The sequence below is a fragment of the Pholis gunnellus genome (genome assembly GCF_910591455.1).
Source record: "Pholis gunnellus genome assembly, chromosome: 11".
Classification (NCBI taxonomy): Eukaryota; Metazoa; Chordata; class Actinopteri; order Perciformes; family Pholidae; genus Pholis; species Pholis gunnellus.
In genome coordinates, this window is record NC_136538.1 from 1,830,666 (window position 1) to 1,849,993 (window position 19,328).

General features: G+C 40.4%; 1 protein-coding gene across 2 annotated transcripts in view; it reads right to left on the reverse strand.

Annotated features, from left to right (window-relative positions):
- Positions 1-19,328, reverse strand: part of piezo1 (piezo type mechanosensitive ion channel component 1 (Er blood group)) — a 94,283-nt gene that overhangs the window by 68,078 nt on the left and 6,877 nt on the right. For both annotated transcript variants that reach the window (XM_079168875.1, XM_079168874.1), the window contains exon 2: positions 5,364-5,459. In XM_079168875.1, coding sequence (XP_079025001.1) covers positions 5,364-5,459 — 96 coding nt within the window. The remainder of the gene's footprint in view (positions 1-5,363; positions 5,460-19,328) is intronic.

The following is a 19,328-nucleotide window of genomic DNA, read 5'->3' on the forward strand; positions in this document are numbered from 1 at the left end:
CAGCATGTTCTGTTTGGCTACAACACTTTCATCTTTAACAACATTCAGAGCAGCAGAGTGCAAAGACTTACATGAAATACATGAAATGACCAGGACCTGCATTATGGGGTGGTGGCACGGAATGTGGTAATATTACTTGTTGGCATCACAGAAACAATACCAATAAACAGACGGTTAGGATCCTTTTCCTTTATGGACACACAAAGTAAACCTCCACATGACTATAGATGCAATGGTCGGCGCTGATAAACAGTGAGAAAGCCTGACAGTGGGCAGGAGAGGAGATGGATGGGTCAAACAACACAGTCCGGTGTTCGTGTCCCAAAGTGTTGTTGAGTTACTGTGCATAATACACAAACATACATTTGTCATGTTTTTCCTAAAGTGGTTTTGTTGCGTAGATTTACATATTTAAAAAAACTAACATATTATACCATTGAAACCTTAATTGTACCAGTTCCTTGTTATTCATCAATCTAGATAGTTTTGGAGATATTAGCCGGAGAGATGTTTGGCTTCACTCAAATTTAATGGGACTATAAGGCAGTCGGCTTTTTTGTGCTCAAAGTGCCAAAAAAAAACATTTGAAAATTTCAACAGCAATGTCTTTACCAGAATTCATGACACAGATACTCAAGGTAATCCACAGAGCTTGTTGTGAGCAGTTTCATGTGGGAACTATGGTTGAAATAAAATCGTTCCTACAGTCCATGAAACTGCTCACAACAAGGTGACCTGGGACCTGTCTCCTCTTCTCACAGTGAATCCACTGATAGATTCTCTCATATATTTAATCGTTTATTAGATAATTCTGCCTCTCAGAACTTACAAAGGTGCACTGCATATGCATAAGCATAATAACAAGACCCTGCCTCTGTCTGTCATTTCAGATCTTTCCATTCCATCTCTGACTTAGGCTCTCCATTTCATCATTTCCTCATAGCTTCACATTGGGTCTAATCTCCACTTTATGCCTTTCATCTGGTTGATGGTAAAATGGTAAATGGTCTGTACTTGTATAGCGCTTTTCTAGTCTTCCAACCACTCAAAGCACTGTAACACTACATGTCATCATTCACCCATTCATAAACTGATGACAGGGGCTACCATGCAAGGTGCCACCTGCCCATCAGGACTAACTAACATTCATACAACATTCACACACAGTAGGCACAGCTGCGGGAGCAATCTGACGTTAAGTGTCTTGTCCAAGGACACATCAACTAGCGGAGCCGGTGATCGAACCTCCAATCCTCTGATTGGAGGACGACCCTGCTCTACCACAGTTGCCCCCATTGAGTATATGTCCAATATGCATTACTGTGTTAGGAGAATAAAACAAGTAAATGCATAATAAAAGGTACATGAGGTCAGAGTGACCTTGACCTTTGACCACCAAAATCTAATCAGTTCATCCTTGAATCCAAGTAAACGTTTGTGCCAAATTTGATGAAATTCCCTCGGGTTATTCCTGAGGTATCGTGCTCACTTGAATGGACCGGACAAACAGACGGAAGGCCGGACAATCAAGTGCAAGTAGTATTTAGTTGAGTAAAGTGCGATGAACAGACCATCCAACATCCAACACGTGAAGATATGCTTTGTTTCATAAAACTTTTTTTTAAATGTGCTAATAAATGCTAATTTATAATATTCAAGTAGTCACATATACTGGTGTACTCCAGACCTCATCACTTAAGAGATCGGAAAAAAAGACACACTTTAAATGTGTAACATTACAGCATCATTGAGTTCACAGAGATTACTCCTCTGAGGACCATATAGACTTTGGTCTGACATCACCATCCTCAAACTTAAACACTCTCAATCCCCTCCTAACAGGATAAGAATAACAGACGTATGCATGACGTATCGTAGTATAATTCAATACTTGAACACATGCCAGTTGTTGAGTAATATCTAGCTCTGACTTAAACTGTCTCTTTATCCTCCCCAGAGCCGAACAGTTCTGCTTCGTATTAGTCACTTGATTTTCCCCGTGTGTGTGTCTATGCGTGTGTGTATGAGCATGTGTGTCTGTGTCTGTGCGTATGAGAGTGTGTGTGTGCACGTGTCAGGGTCCTGGCAGCTGTGTGGGTTTTCCTTTAGGGGAACTCCCCGTTGCTCTTTGTTGTCCCCCCCCTCTCTCCCTCTCTCTCTCCCTCTCTCTCTCCCTCTCTCTCTCCCTCTCCCTCTCTCCCTCTCCCTCTCTAATCTACCACTAGATCATAACTGCTTATACATACATATGTCAGCAGCATTTTACTCTTGTAGTTGGTTGAGAAGTTAATCAGTAAACACGTTTTTTTGCAGGTCCCATTGTTACCTCTTCTTTCATAGAAATGTCTCTATACGTGTCATGATTAGGCTTTGCCTCTGTGTTCTTTGTCTTTGTGTAGTGCCACACCCTCACTCTGTCAGCCACGCTTCACCTGCCCCTGATCAGCTAATCAAGCACTCCCTCCTCATTAGCACAACGCCCCTCACCTGTTCTAGTCACTATTTAGACCCGTCACACACTCACTGCCAGATCCTTGTCATGTCTACCCGCCCGTTCGGTTTATCCTGTTGCCTGCCTGCCCGCCCTGTTTCAGTTCTGCTGGATTTTTTCCCCTAGTCTCGTCCGTGGATCCCCTGCTGTGTCCTGTGAGTGTCCTGTATTTGAGTTTGTATAATTAAATATATGTTGCAAGCTACTCTGCCTGATCTGTGTCTGAGTCCTCCACCATGCCCAGTGACAATACGTCATGTTCTCTGAATTCTTAGTATTTTTGTTCCTGAGTTAACACTCCCTTCACCTCCACCTGACAGTCTGCTGTTCTGGATTTCCCGTCTCCTGCCTGCTTGTCTGCTCACACTTAGCCATCAAAGCCAGCACCTCGTTCGCGTCTTATTAGCCACTGGATCAGCCCCAAGAACACTAACCCTCTGACTAGCTCGTCAGAGTTTGTGTGTTGCGTTCTGGGTTCACTCAATACTGAACTAGCATGTGATTGACAGGTCGCCACCATGGCGTTGTCTGGTCTTTTTCATCCGTGTTTTTGTCATAGAACTCAAACCCTTTCAGTGTGTTTTGAGTTCATGAAAGTTAATTGCAACCTTTTGTTTGCCTAAAATGTCTTATTCAGCATTCGGTTGTACTTAGCTCCACCTAAAAAGCAAAGATGGAGCCAGCCAAAAAACAAGATGGTGACAACCAAAATGCCAAACTCAAGGCTTCAAAACGGCAGTCCACAAACCAATAGGTCATGGTGAAGACATCTATGGTATGACCACGATACATAGAATGTGTAAGCCTTTCTTATCTTAGCATTGGGCCTGGCACGATTAGGCTTTTGTCTCTGTTGTGTGTAGCTCCACCCTCCTCACTTGTCAGATATCAGACAGAACTGTCAACTCGTTTCACTCAGTTTCCATCTTTATTGACACCACTCTAATCGATTTCCATGGAGGGTGGGGGTTCGATTTTTGCAAACCAATCACTAGAAACCACCTTATCCAGCTTTTAGGACGACAAGACATATGTTGCCACGACAACCATGACAACATACTTTTTGACTATATTTTAAGAGTGGAGCAAAGAGTTAATAAAAACAGAACTAGCCTACGATGACGGGCAATATTGAGAAGATGTGCCATAAACGTAAAATCAATTTGTAAATCATGGGGTTCATATCAAATTCAAAACTAGTCTTCAACAGCCCAAAGCGGCAGTCAGAGCTTAATATTCTACAGAAGAGGGGTCTTGATAAACAAAGACACCGTGGAAAATAGAAGCTATGTCTCCACCCGGTATCTCATAGCAGAAAGATGGAGGTAAATAATAAATCTTTCCAGGCATCAAATCAGAGTGCTCTTCTGTACTTTTAATCAATTCACAACAGCCATGACAGCAGCAACAGTGTTGTATGTAGCGATCTCCACTGTTTTTATTACTTTTTGGTTCCGGCACACAGCTAACGGTTGATAACTGCAATAGTCCCGCCCTGGTGCTAATTGTTAGTCACCTGCTGTGCTTATTTGTTGATTTCTTTATTGCGAAACTGCTGTTTCATGTCACGATGCCGGACTAATCAGTTCGAATCAATTCGAAAGGTCTGGACCCAGGCAAGCTGCACGGTACGCAAAATCAATTTTGCGTGTGTCTGCGTTCTGAGTGTGTCAAGAAGCCTGAGCTGCAGCCTGAGAATTACAGCTAGGGGCGCAATAGCATGAAACAAGAGAAAGCTGATACTTGCACATTCCTCCACAGATGGCATGTTTATTTACTATTGTGGTCATGGAAACGCTGTGATTAACTCTGAGTATGTTCATCTGGGTTTGACTGGACCAGGTGTCGTCATTTGCATTCATGTACTTACGTGGATCATGTTTGTGCCCCAAGAAAAAAACTACTGATTACTGTAGTCTACTTAGTCTGTCTGAGCTCTGTCACACGATAATTTACACATTCACACTCCACACATATCCACATTGTCAGCCAAGGAACTCATTGTGAAGTTTGTGGCCAAAAGACAGACTCAAAACATTCCAGTGCTCCAATTTGTGAAAAATAAAATGAGGCAAATATTAATTTCAAGCACAGTAGAAAAAGATTTTGCAAAATATTGCTAACCTTTTCCAGCAATGTTAGGCCACTCAGCTTACACATACAATGCTCAAACCCTGTTACCAAGGGTGCTAGACTGTAGTTACATTAATACTGACTGCTGAAGTAGTTTCAAATGGGATAATACAGAGTTACATTTCATTGTACTCCTTTCAACAAAACATGATTATTGATATATCAGCAATCAAACCGGCTGTGGTTGTGGAAATATTAAGGAGCCGTTGTTTTGGTGAGACTTGTTCAAAGTTTACAGAGCTCAGAAGGCTCTGAAGAGGTCATTTTATTATTCATTATAAACAATTGGATTATTACCAGGCTCATTGTGTGGGATGAACCTGAACTCATATCAACACTGGTGAGAGGTGTGAATACTGTGTCCCTCGTTAAAATTAGGATTCAGTTTTTATCTCTTGCATAATCCGATTTAATAGGGGGTTGTTCACCACTGTTTCTTTGTATTACTACTTATCAAATGACTCGGTTATGAGTTGAATAAGTTTCTTGTGTTAACTAGGTTTGTGGATTTTGCTTAATAATGGGAAATGTGTATGATATAACAAGACAAAATGTTTCTCTTTATGACATGTTTATGACAAAAGTCTGTATTTTGTGAAACTTATAGCTGCATTAAAGGGAGGCCAAACTGAAGTTACAGTGATTGGAATCACATGTAATTTGACAAACGTGGGGTCTTAGGAAAAGCAACTAAGTGTAAAATGCCATAAGAGATCTGACATACAAACGATGATCTCACCTCTGATTGTGTGCTTGTTGGGACTCAGGAACCACGGCAGCAGCAGCAGGTAGAGGAAGTGAACCAGTGACAGGATGTTGTAGCGAAAAAGACAAGCTGCAAAGACAAACACCAGAGTGAAACAACAGCATTCATTTAGAGATACATTACGAGCTTCTTGCATGTGCAGTATGATCTTACATACCCAGAACTTTTGGTCTAGAAAGAGACATGAAACCAAACCTTTAAAAATAGATCAGTCTTTTGTTTTGGTAGACACTGATAGAAAACGTTGTTTTGGAGTAAGGACTTGGTGAATGAGTGTGTGAGGATTTGTCGAACTGTGTAAAGAATAGACAGAGCATTGATCTAATACCTGACACATTCCTGTGTTCTTTTTGCTACTGCGGACTTTAACACCTTGTCTACGCAGGCAGCACAGTGAAAGCAGCATGTGGGCGACTGTGACTAAGCGGCGAGCAGGGTCGGCGGTTCGATTCCCGGCTCCGCTAGTCACATGTCGATGTGTCCTTGAGCAAGACACTTAACCCCAAAATTGCTCCCGTAGCTGTGCCTACGGTGTATGAATGTGATAGGATCTGATGGTATCATCAGTGTGTGAATGGGTGAATGACGACAAGTAGTGTGAAAGCGGTTTGAGTGGTCGGAAAGACTAGAAAAGCACTACCAGTGGCAGCTGGTGGAACATGTTCTAGGTAGGGCCATCCAATCAATTTCAGCAAACATCCCAGTATGATTTAATGCAAAAAATATTAAGGTATCAAACACGCATTACTAGTTTGCAGTTAAATATTTAACATTTATTCCAACACGAAAAAAAGCAGTAAATAACACTTTGACAAACAGGACATCTTATTTTGGTCACCCTCACAGGGAATTCAGTATAATATATATATATATATATATATATATATATATATATATATATATATATATATATATATATATATATATATATATATATATAAATAAAAGCTGAGTTTTCACTGTTAATTTACCATCTCTATTAAATGTTGATGCCTCCATGACCAAGTTAAGCAAATGAGACTGAGGACAACTATGTAGAAGAAAAGATGTTCACTTTGCCTAATATGGCTAGCTGACAGAGTTCTCATGTGTGCCCTAGTGTTCTCGTGTTCCCAGATAGCAGTCGACTCCAGGGCGGATCCGCCCTCAGACCGACAGGGTCTGCCGTACTGTCGCACCCGGATACGCCCCGCCTACCGATCGCGCACCGTTAAACAGTGGATTCGCTGCGGACACCCGGCGGATCCGCACATCGAACGCATTTTCCCCAGTTCAAATACTGCAGGCAGCTAAGCAGCCACCATTAGGACCCACATAAGGGCGCAATAAAAGGGGGTGAGACGCTCACCTGCGGCATTTCCTCCCGAACGCAGACAACCCTGAGTGAGCAGCTTACCAACCACGAGGCCAGCCTTTGTTTGGTCACTGATTTGGTAAGTTCTCTTTCTTTCCTTTTTAAAATATGTTTAAAAGCATGATTTTTAGAGTGAAATTGTAGAAACGTGATGTATTCTTTTTAGGTCATAGCATTAAATCGAAGGTGTGTGAGATAATGGTTAAACATGTGTTATCTGCTAGTGTAGAAAGGTAGAGAATCACGTTTACATTGTTCTATCAAATGTTTGTGTAAGGTTCCTTTTTGTATAGTGTATTGTTTCTTTTTAGTGTTAAACAAAGACACTAGAGGAGCCAACCACTGTTTCACCATGCTTATTAGATAAGCATGGTGAGCACTATTTTAAACAATTGTTTAAAAATGAAAACACACTATATGTAATTTAAATCAAATGACGGCCATGTTCTGTTCCTCGTGTGTGTGTGTATGGGGGAGGGGGGGGGGGGGGGTGTGATGGTAAAGTTGCATGCAGATCTTTTTGTGTTTGAGTCACCTTAGCATGCTGTGCGTAGGTACATTTGATTTGGCAGTAGTTTAGTCATTATTTGCCTCCATATTCTGTGACAAATTCCTCTATTTCCGCCTAACTCTACACTGACTTCCCTGATGGTGCAGTTTTGCCCCATGTTTGTTTCTTCTGCTGTTCGGTTGTTTTGATTTATGCAGTCTTTTAAGACATGCATTGTCAATTAAATGTATATTTTCTGTAGCAGTCTCTATTTCCAGTTTATTTTGGGTCTATTGTGGATTTATTTGGCAATTTACACGTTTGCACTGTCATCCTCAGAGCTTTAACTTCGCTGAAAGGAGGCAACAGACGCGTCAACGCTGTCGATCCGTTATATCTACAGACGGACATTTTAGGTAAGGAACTTTAATACACAGTTGTTTGAAGGAGCTAAAACTAATAGAAGTGTCTGGGTGGTATACAGTTCACCCACTGCAACGAGGCTTATTCCCTAGGAGAATGATGGTATTTATGGTTGTATTAGTTGTAGCTCTTGTGTTCTACTGTGAGCAGTTCAAATTGACGCTATAGTTTTTACTTGGTGGGTGTTAATGTGAAATAAGGGTCAGAGACTGACAAAAACTGACCGACTGAATCACCATAATCACTGCAATCTATGGGATACTGGATAAAACATTGACTAAGTTGTCTTCAATGTGTACAACAAGCCTATTCTTGATGTTTAATCGTTACATTTTTACAGTATACCTGATGTTTTCACACACTAATTCACATACTCCTGCCTATAGAGGATTTTTGAGTAGTTGCTGAATTGTTTTCAGAAGTTCTTGGAACACAAAGTTATATTTCTGTGACTGACTCCGTTTGTTTCTTTCAGGATGTTTCACTTGATCGAGTTCGTGATCAACAAAACAGTAGCAGTGGTGCCACAAAGCTGGTATAGTGATGGTTCTGTTTTTGGCCTAAATACGAGAGTGACGACAGAGTGGACAAGGCTGTGAACAATGCAGAGGAACCCGGAACTGACTGGCAGACATGACGCCAGAAAAAGTAGATCATGCGGTATGCTAATTATCTTAATATTCTTATTCTAATAACAATTGGCAGTTTCAAACGGATATCGAAGATCATTTACCTTGTTATGTTATATACGTGGAAAATAATATAATTCTGTGCTGTGTTTTTCATTCTGTTAATTTTACTTCATTTTTAGATAATTACTTGGAGGCAAGACGACGGTTGAAGAAATCTCTGTCTTGCAACACATCTGAGCTACAGTCAGAAGCGGAAGAAGAGGCGATTCCTAGAAAGAGAAAGCCAGTGGCGATGTGAGTAATGCGTATGCGTTTTTCATTATTTTCTGCATGAACGTTTTGAAAAAAAGTGTCCAGTGTCATTCAGTGTTATAGTATCAAATGAGTATTTTTATAACTCACTTTATAGCCATTTCTGCGGGGACTCTGACTCTGACAGTGAGAAGGAAAATCCCCCCCAAAAAAAGCCAGAGGTCCAACCACTAGCGGCACAGTTGCCCCTCCAACTGTTGCCCCGCCACCTCTTCCACTTACTCTATCAACTCCACAATTGGACAGTGGAAGACCAGCAGGAGAGCAAACACCTTCTAGAAGCCAGGGACCTACTTGGGGAAGGGGTGGATCAGACACCATCACCTGCTGTGGTGAGTAATAACTCAAACCGCTATGGGATTCAAATTGAACCTTATAATCATTTCACTTTATAAAATGTTAACAATTGTTAATTGTATACCACATATATTACATGCAACACACACTGCAACATTAAATCCAAGTCAATATGATTTATTAGGATTGCATTACTGGAATTGTATACAAATGTATGTTTCCATATTAAGTGAAATCTGTCATAATTAATTTGTTAACCTTATTCTAATGTTTTTTTAACAGCTGCTCAACCCCATATGATGACCTTAATGCAGAACATTAAACACCAGCTAGACCAATTGATTGCCAGAGTGAACCATCTCGCCAGTAAGCAACACACAACTGACCAAGAAGTGGAAGTGACTGACGACCCAGTGCAGTTTCCATTTACGTCAATGGAGGAAGTGGAGCTTTTTGAACAACAGCTTCAAAATCCCTCCAACTCTCAGCTGAAGAAGAGTGGTGAGTTTTATTAAGCATCTCTATCAAATCTGATTAAAATCAACTATTGTATGTAATTAACACTGGATAATACCCTGTTAGATGAAAATGTATTTTAAAACATTCTGTAAAGTATCAGATATTAACAGTACTTTTTTTTAACCCTTTTTAGATTTCCTCCCTGGCAACCATCGGAGGACATGACACCAAACGGGTAACGTGGAACATCCTTGCCCGCATGTTCAGCGATGATGATGGCAGGAGCATCAACTGGAAGGGGCTAAATGGAAAAAAGGCCTTCCGCCAGATGACGTCAAAGACTTTGCGCCTGCGTAAGTAACAAATATTTAATGAAAACAATTTTAAGTCACCCAGAGGTCGTAGGTTGTGTTCAAACTTACAAATTAGCATGTTTCCCAGATCTTCTCCTTTTTAACGGTGCTAAATTCAATATTTGAACAGCAACTTCATTCTCTGCTCAGGTAGATATTACTCGACTGTATCTTTACATAGATTATAGTTATATGATACATTAGCTCTGAATATAGCATAGCAAACCTTTTCAATGCCACTAGCTTTTAGACTGCATGTCTGCTATATGTTGCACTGAGGGTTCATGAGATTTTGTATCTGCTTGTGATTACAGATGCCGTCAGAAAGAATCATTTTACCCGCGAAGCCACAGACAATGACGTTCTGAAACACTCAATTAGGTTCAACCTGGCAGCAGACCGGGGAAGCTCCAGGCGGCGTGCCACTGTCAACACTGAACAAACCTAAGTGTGTGTGTGATAGTGTACATAAAAATCCTTGTAAATGGATGTCTTTTAATAAAAAACGGTTTCTGATATCTATGGTTACATTTCTTTCTTTCCATTTCCACAAAGAATGCATTTATGTTTTGATTTTTTTTTATTAGATTTTATGTCGTGAATAAATTCAATGAGTATTCACACTTTTATAGAGCAATCTAGATGTTGGTCAGCTTGATTTGAGATATTTCTGTAGTTTTTGAGTAAGGGATCCGCTTCATGAACGGGTCCAAATCGGACCCGGGCCGAATGAGCCGCTTCATGAGCAGATACGGGCCGGATATATGCCGGATCTGGTCTGGATCTTTGACGCGTATCCATTCCGGATCCGGCGCGCTGCGCAAGTAGACTCCGATACAGACACGTTTTGCGGATCTGTTCTGGGGTTTATGATACCTCCAGGGCGGATCCGGAGCGGGGTCCGTTTGCTTTCTCAGACAGGTGCTTCGATCATGTCCCTCACTCCCTAACTGTCCGTGCTGGATCTGTCCCCGTTGTTTTAAGTTATTAGCATGACTGCATCCAGCTAGCCAAACCTGTCTGGTGCACAGCTACTAGAGAAGCTTCATGTTCTGCTTCCCTTTCCCGCTAGTCTGCTGTCTGATTGTGAGGTCAGGCTGATCGGGGATCAGCTCTTTGGCCTGAAGTTTCTCCGCCAAAGTTCTCCTCTCAAACGGGTCTTGGGCCAAATCCCAATGTCCTGAATTACCCACAAATCATTGCAATGTGACGTTAAACACGGGGTAACCAGTGGACGCATGGAGACGTAAAAAAAAAGGTAAACAAAGAGCACGGATCACGTGTGTTCACTCTGGAGTATTACATTTACACAGAAACATTAAGGGGTAAAGATGGAACAAAAAATAAAATCAGAGAATATTTATTCATCAAATATTAGATTTGTCATTGAAGCTGACAACGAGTAAATAGATTATATGAAATTACTTCTCATATTGTGAGTAAAGATCCTGGAAGACGTTCAGGGACAGACAAATCGGGGAGTACAAAGTACTCGCCGATTTGAAGTACTGATTTGAAGTACAAATAAATACACACAATTATACATCATATTTGTTGTCGTTTTCATGGTAACGTGATATGTTGCAGCAAAGTGTTGTCCCGTTCCTATTTACACCATCTCAAGCCCTCACAGCCTCTCACACTCAACCACTCACCAGGTGACGTCAGTAAGTCCTTGAGGGTTCAGGGTTTGAGGGTTTAGGGGGATGGGATTTGGCCTTGGAGGAGTAGTGCTCGCGCTGGCATTCGCGCTCGCCTGTAGAGACTTCTCCTGACGAGAACGCACAGCTTTGGGCCAAACGAATTTAGCTTGTCACTCATTTATATCTTTAATCAGCAATTGGCTAAACTGCTTCATAGACTCGCCTCTTTTGGGCTAAAATCGTTTGGCCCCAAGCTGCGCGTTCTGAGACGTGCACACAGGCGGAGAGGATGTGCAGGAAAAGCATATAATTTGCGCAGATATATTTTACACATATTACTGGGTACATTCCATAGTTCCAAAACACAAATATTGACAATTTGTATAATTTATTATTATTAATTTATTTCATGTTTTTTGTGGCTCAAGGTGGGGCCATGGCCCTCTATTGGCCAGCCGCCACTGGTACAGTCAATTTACTATTTAGTTAGCAGTGCAGCCCCTTCATTACCGCACACAGGATGAATGCACAGTACGTATTAGTTCATGCATGTTTTGGCAGCACATTATATAATCACTGTAGTTGGGTGCGGAAGATCTGCACTAGAAGTTAATTTGATCTGACCAATTTTTGGAAACTTGCATGCTTTTATAATAATGACCTGAGGGAGTAATGTATAACTTTATTAAAAGCCACTGCAGTGACCTTGAGGACAATGCATCTGATTTACATTGTGGCACTATCATCATTTCATCTCAGCGAGGGCCCACTGACAGGGCTAACTGTCAGGAAGAGTTCTCCAAGAAGAGAAAGCTCCACAGCTGTCTTTCTCTTGCACATATGGTACAACAAGAGGGATTTTATGAGGTGCTGCTGGCTTGAAGGAATTAAGACGATCTGCCAATATTTAGACCTGAAAATAAAGAAAGCGTGAAAGTTTATTTCCTCTTGTTAAACACATGCAGAGATAATTACTGGCTCACCAAGGGTTAAGGTCTGGACTAATCTCAGCCTGTTGAGATCACAGTTTGAGCATGGAGGTGAGAGGTTTACAGATTGTTGTTTGGCCCTTAATTGGCCAGCTTCACGTTCAAGTCACCGGACACACAACTGTGAGCCTTCACATGTGTAAAATAAAACATTGCACACATACAGGAAAAAACTCAAGCATACAGTTAAGAATGTTAATATAACAACAGGATATCAGGCATCTCTTCAACATGGTTAATACTGTATGATGTATAGTACATACATATGTAGATGGCAGCATTGCCCCTGTGCTTACTTCACTAGAGTAGCATGCATTTAATAATTTAATTGATAATAATCAAATGTTGATAGTGGATGAAATGTGGTCTACTAGTCACGTAATGTGCTGTGATTTTCATTCTCATACTCATACTGATTTGTATGAGTATGAATATCCACTCAAAGATTTCCTTTAATCACAGTCCATGACAACAAATCATTTTTTATAAATGCCTGGATTCCCAGAGGATGTAACTTGATGTTAAGGTGACCTCCTGACCTTTTTGCCAACATCAGGCAGAAGTATTCCCCTATAGAAAGGAAGTATCAAAATCTAACTGGCAGAGTCCTGACAAATCTGCTGAACCCATGATGTTCGCCAGAGATTGAACCATTTACATGTTGAACACTTCATGACAAACCTCCACTACTGCTAAATTTCAAATTATTTTTCAAAGTATTTTTTCCATCAAGTTCTGTGGGCTGTAATGAATTGGAGCCTCTAGAGGCCGTAGCAGGGCTGCAGATTTGCACTTTCACATTTGTTCCACTTATTCTATTGACTACATCAGTACAGATTTAAAATAAAGGTCAACATAAGTTACAAGCTCATTCTTTTGTCTTTTTTATTTCTCTCCGTCTTTCTCTCTCTCTGAGTTGCTTCATGGTAGAGTTATTATATGACTCAGACAATAACTGGAACACAGACAAAGAATCCAACACACAAGCACTCTGTTATTTCCTCCAGTTGCTAAAGCATAAAACATATTGTCTTCCTGCCTGTCAGCAGGAATTAGACCATATCAGAGGCAGGCTGTAAACGTCAGGTCTCCTACCTGGCTGCCATCTAAATCTTTTTACCACTTTAGTTTTGTCTCTGTATTGCACCATAAAAACAGACTGTTTTGTGAGGTCTATAAAACAGGAATCTGGGAGTCCATATACATTGAACTTGTATTACATTTCCTGATATGCAGCACTATTGTGAGGGTAAGCAGCATTCTTGAACAGAAATGTTTAGTCAGAATAAACAAAAAGGGGTATTGTTAAGTGTCCACCAAACCAGTCTTTTGATGTCCTCATTTATTAAGGCCAAAGGTTGTTCTGGTTTAATCTGCAGGACAACGCTAACTAAACAAACCCAGCCCTGAAAAAACACAAATAAAATTCCAGGATATGACAGTTACTGCAGCTTGACTTACATGTGTATGTTCCGATTCATTGCCTGGGACTAATGTCACTAACACATCCCTTTCTCTTTGTCTCTCTCCTGAAGTGTTTCTTGTTACTTACAGTTAGTGTATTAAATACAAATTCTGCCAATCACACATTCAACCACATTGCAAAGCCCAGGGCAAATCAAACCCAATCTTGACCTCAACACCTGCATCTACACTGTAATGAATTGCTGTAAACTTACTGTGGATTTACAAAAGTATCTTACAGTATTTCATAATAACTGTAACATACAGTTTAAATATTCGTCCTTCGCATGTAAATTAACATTTAATGCCGTCGGTTAACCATAGCGGCAGATAACTGTAATTTACCAGCATAATACAGTATTTTCTGTGAACTGGTGGAAATAGGCTTCTCTATACAAGTTCAGTGAGTCACTATCCAACAACATCGTATTGTTTGTTGATTATAGGCTATTTTTCCATTATGATGATAGCACATTTTTATTAATCAAACTACTCATAGCCCACTAATCATTTTTCAATGACAAGATGTGATCGACTGTTCCTGATTGTGACTTTGGACACAGCTTCAGTAGCCATCCTCCTGAGCACAGGCATGTGAAGATCAACCGAGAAGCCGAGGTAAAGTTACGCTTATCACCCGAAATTGACAGTGTCCAGTATTGTTATGTCTTAATGATTTTTGAACTGTTAACATCTCAGATAATGTTTCAATCGGTCTGTTGCATTACATCAGGTTGCTAAAATTGGTGAAGCAAGCTCTGTAACGTTAGCTAGCTCAAGCTCAAGTAGCTGTAATGTTAGTAACGTTAGCTAGCTAACAGCATAGCCAGCAAAGTTAACGTTAGTAATCTTAATCGCCAATTACAGTGTGAAGATGTAATGTTGGTTAGCTAACTGGTTATTTGTGCTATTATAGAGCCGACTGTAGGGAGAGGAGACCTGGAGTTCCCAAAGTATGTCTCTAAGATGAGGCAGTCAAATCCTCTCTCACAGTGTTTCATTTAAAGGTATTTTTTAAGGCATAAAGAAATTCAGCAGTTGAAAGCATAAAAGCAAAAGCACAACGTTTTAAAAAAACTTTACCAAACAGAAATACTTTGTTTTCACATACAGAACAAGCTGGGTGTTGAGAAGCTCCACCCTGCTGTCCAGTTAATCATCAAACACACCCAAAATGATGTCTATGGACAGACCTGATAACACTGTTCATTAACCACAACACCTATCTCTCTGCAGCACTCTGTCCTCTCTGTCCTGTTATGTTTCTTTTGCATGTCTAATATTCAGGCGCTGAGTATTTATTTTTGTTCAGTATCTGATGCAACAGCTGTTATGGTTCGATTTGTTCTTTTTATTTCTCTTTATTGGCAGGCCCTGGATGTTACAACACTTCATTCCAGGACTCAGATCTCTACCTCTGTTTCTCTTCCTCTCTTCCTCTCAGCACATTCACTCTTAGCAGTTATTTCTTACAAAATCTATTTGTAATAGTTGTGCATATTGTGCAAATCAGGAAGTCTTTGATTCAATCTCCTGAGCTGTTATCCTGCTCTGCACTGAACAACCTTGAAAATGACATTTGCCCCGACCTTTCTAGAGTTCAGAGCTACTGGTATTGAGATACGCTCTCTTATACTAAATTAATCTGGGGGGGTTCAGTTGAACAGGAACACTCAACTACAGAGGACCTGGTTGCACAACCTTTTGAGGCAATCAAGCAATTTCTGTAACTCTCAATGAGACTTCTGCACCTGTCAACAGGTATTTTGGCCCACTCCTCGTGAGCAAACTGCCCCAGCTGACTCAGGTTTGAAGGGTGCCTTCTCCAGACTGCATGTTTCAGCTCCTTCCACAGATGTTCAATATGATTCAGATCAGGGCTCATAGAAGGCCACTTCAGAATAGTCCAATGTTTTGCTCTTAGCCATTCTTGGGTGTTTTCATCTGTGTTTTGGGTCATTATCCTGTTGGAGGACCCATGACCTGCGACTGAGACCAAGCTTTCTGACACTGGGCAGCACATTTTGCTGTTGAACCACAATTCAAAAGCAATGTCTGATTTGTATTAGTTAATTTTCAGTACATTTTTATTTATTATTACTTTTGTCAGTTTCAAGTTATTTCAGTGACCATTGTGGGTTTTTCTTTCTTCAATGGAAGGGTACCAACAATTTTGTCTACTGTGTAGGTGAACATTACAGGTTGCATTCACTAAGAGGAATAACCTGGGACTAGACACTCTTGACACAATAAAATGTTGAGATACTGTCGGATATCAAACCAACCAGATTCTGAGAGAAGGACAAGCAAGCAACAATGCAACTGACGTGAAGTGCAGATTGCTCCGACAAGTGGTTGGAGCCCTTGGGAATGTGACCAAAGGGTGTCTCCAACAAACCACAGAAACATCATGTAACTTAACGAAAGAAACAACCACCCACCAATACAATAAAAAAAGTGTCCATCAACCTGATAGCATTTGTATGAATGAATGAATTTGTTTCCCACGAAAGCCAGCAACATGTGTCAATTTACGCTTGTTACATGCATACCGCCTTTTCAAAATAAACTTCCGTCTTTACAGGAAACAACTCAGTTGGGTTGAGCAACAAAACTACTTAGTTAGGTTTAGGAAAAGATCATTTTTTGGGTTAAAATAACTTGGTACTAACGCAAGTTATGTGGCAAATAAATCAACGTTGACTTCCCATTTTCACACTGGGAACAAACGGCGGTCTCCAGTGTCTGTGCACAAAGTATAATTCCTTTGCCACTGTTCACATTGTATAATGAACAATGTCAGTTTAGTGGTATTGCCTAATCTCATTGTTCTATTTATGCAAATGAAAAGTGTATTCTGCTACGTGTGAGTTCGTTGTTCGATAGCCAATGCTGACCTAAACGCGGTTAACGCTTTTTCACATTTGCACAATTATGACAATGAGATTAGGCAATACCCATAATCTGACATTGTTCATTATACACAAGAACAATGGCAAATTAATTATACTTCATGCACAGACCCTCCAGGCTGAAAGACCGCTGTTTGTTGGAGAGTAAAATTAACAGTTAAAGAACAAGACTTGTCATGACAGGAAACTATTAATTCAGACAGTCTGGTGGTTAATCACTTAACTTGAGCAATTTCATGAGTGTTTTACAAGTGTTGTTCATTTTAAATACTACAACTGTAATGTCTTAGTTTTGTTACTTCCCTTCTTCTGTGGCTCACCTTAAATGATAAAAGAGATTTGTTGATGAAATGCTAAATACAAAATATCAGAAAGTAGGACCAGATAATGAATATGGTTTTGGTTTAATTAAATTTATACCTACACACGCATTTTTATCAAAGCACTTCATGATGTATCACTTTTTGAGTTGATACTACACAAGCATATTCATTTTATGACTGACTTGCTTTGGCTTCAGCATGTATTTATCTGAATACAAACATCAGGTCTGATCCCAGCCTCAAACTGTGACAGATGTCGACTCCACACTCAGCATTATCACTGTTATCAATGTGTGTGTTTACATTAGGTTAACTATTAATAGGGAGCCAAATGACTCTTTAATGCAATTAATATACACACACACACACCGGTAAGAAAACACAGTTGAAACAACACTCCACAAATGAACAAAGAAATACATAATTTAACAGTTGCTCTTCAATTTTGTTCTCTTCAGTGGGAAACCCACTGCATTACTTATTTGGGTTAAAGAGTCAGCTTCACCTTTGTTTAAGAGGGTTATAAAATATTTAGACGGATGTATGCAGTTGCCTATATCACTGATTGGTGAATTGTATAAATCTGAATGTCCGACATAAATGCATGCTTATTTAAGACTGCAATCAGAGAGCAGAATCAGTCACACCCCTCTCTGCCAGCCTGTCTAAATGCTAGGTGGTGGTAAACCTTTCTAGGGGCTTTCAACCAGTTTAGGATGAGGACCAGCAAATTACTGACAAGGACAGCGGTGGATATAAGCAGGGGTGGGCTCGGCCCACCCTAATGTACGTGTTGCCCACCCAATCAGCTGTTTATTCAGCAAATATCTGAATGGGTGGGCAACCTACAGCCTGCCTCCAAAAGTCGCCTACTTCCCACTAGTGATGAGCATTTTAAATTATTTCCCAATTCACATACATTAAATTATTATAGAGTAGGCCTACTCGAGTACTCGCAAAACGTTGCGGTGTGCCGGTCTTCAGAGATGCCATCTGTGGTTACATATTACTGTCCACGAGTCTGTAGTAAAAGCTACATCGTTGGCACTTTGCAGATCAGTCTATAATTTCACTACGCTTTCCTGATACATCTTCTCTGCTTTCGTAGTTGTTGTTCGCTCATCAAAAACCATCAGCTCACGGAAGCCTTCTGCTTCCACAACGCTTAACGGGAGCATATCTTCAGTCACCATTTTGGTGATGAGCTATGGCTAATCTTCTCTGCCTTGGTGGCATCACAACGGCGCAGACTAACACTGTTAGCAAATGAGGTGATGAGATATTGTCTCTTATCTGTCGCCGCTGTTTTCTCCTTGTGCTTAACGGGAAAATTCATATTTCTATCTGTCTGAGCTAGGGATATAGTGTGAAAAATGCCTTCAGTTCTTCCAGGGGTGCTACTGCATCCAGTGACGTCCTTGGAGGCAAGGAAGAACTACAGAGTGCTAAGCAGAAAGAAATTGGATTATACCTTGAATGAATAATCTACTGACATTACTGAATGGGCAAAGTCTCAGGCCTGGCTTTCAGCAACAAAATGTCACTCAAATAGACATGTACCAACCAGGAAGAGACCACAAAGAAACATAAGAGAAAGAGACACAAAACCACGACAGAAAGATCAAAACGACTGCAAATAGATTCAAAACAGCTGCAGAGACAGACCACAAAGATACTCCCAACAACGACAAAGAGACACAAAACTATAACAAAAAGGGGCAAAATAACAAAAGACAAACAATTATTACAAGACCAAAACATTTACAAAGTGATACAGAACAACTAAATAGGCACAAAATGACCACAAAGAGACAAAAGTCAATGACAAAGAGATTAATGAACGGGCAAAGTGTCAGGCCTGGACTTCACAATGTCAGTTAAAGAGACACATACCAACCAGGGTGAGAAAATAAGAGACACAAAACGACTATAGGAAGATAAAAATTACTACAAAGAGATTTAAAACAGTTGCTTAGACACAATGAGACCACAAAGAGACTCCCAACAACTATGAAAATGGGCAAAACAACTAAAAAGAGACAGAAAGAAGACAAAGAGACACAAAAGATGATAAAGAGATGCAACATTTCTGCAAAAAAAGGGAAAAAACAACAACGGACAAAAAATAACTACAACAAGACCAAAGCAATTGCAAAACCCCTACAAAGAGACACAAAATGACCAGAAAGAGACACAAGCCAATGCAAAGAAACTCTCAATGACTACTGAGATGCTCTACTGCGCAAGTTGTGTGAGTCTGTTTACTGAGATAGTTTTGCTGTTGTTA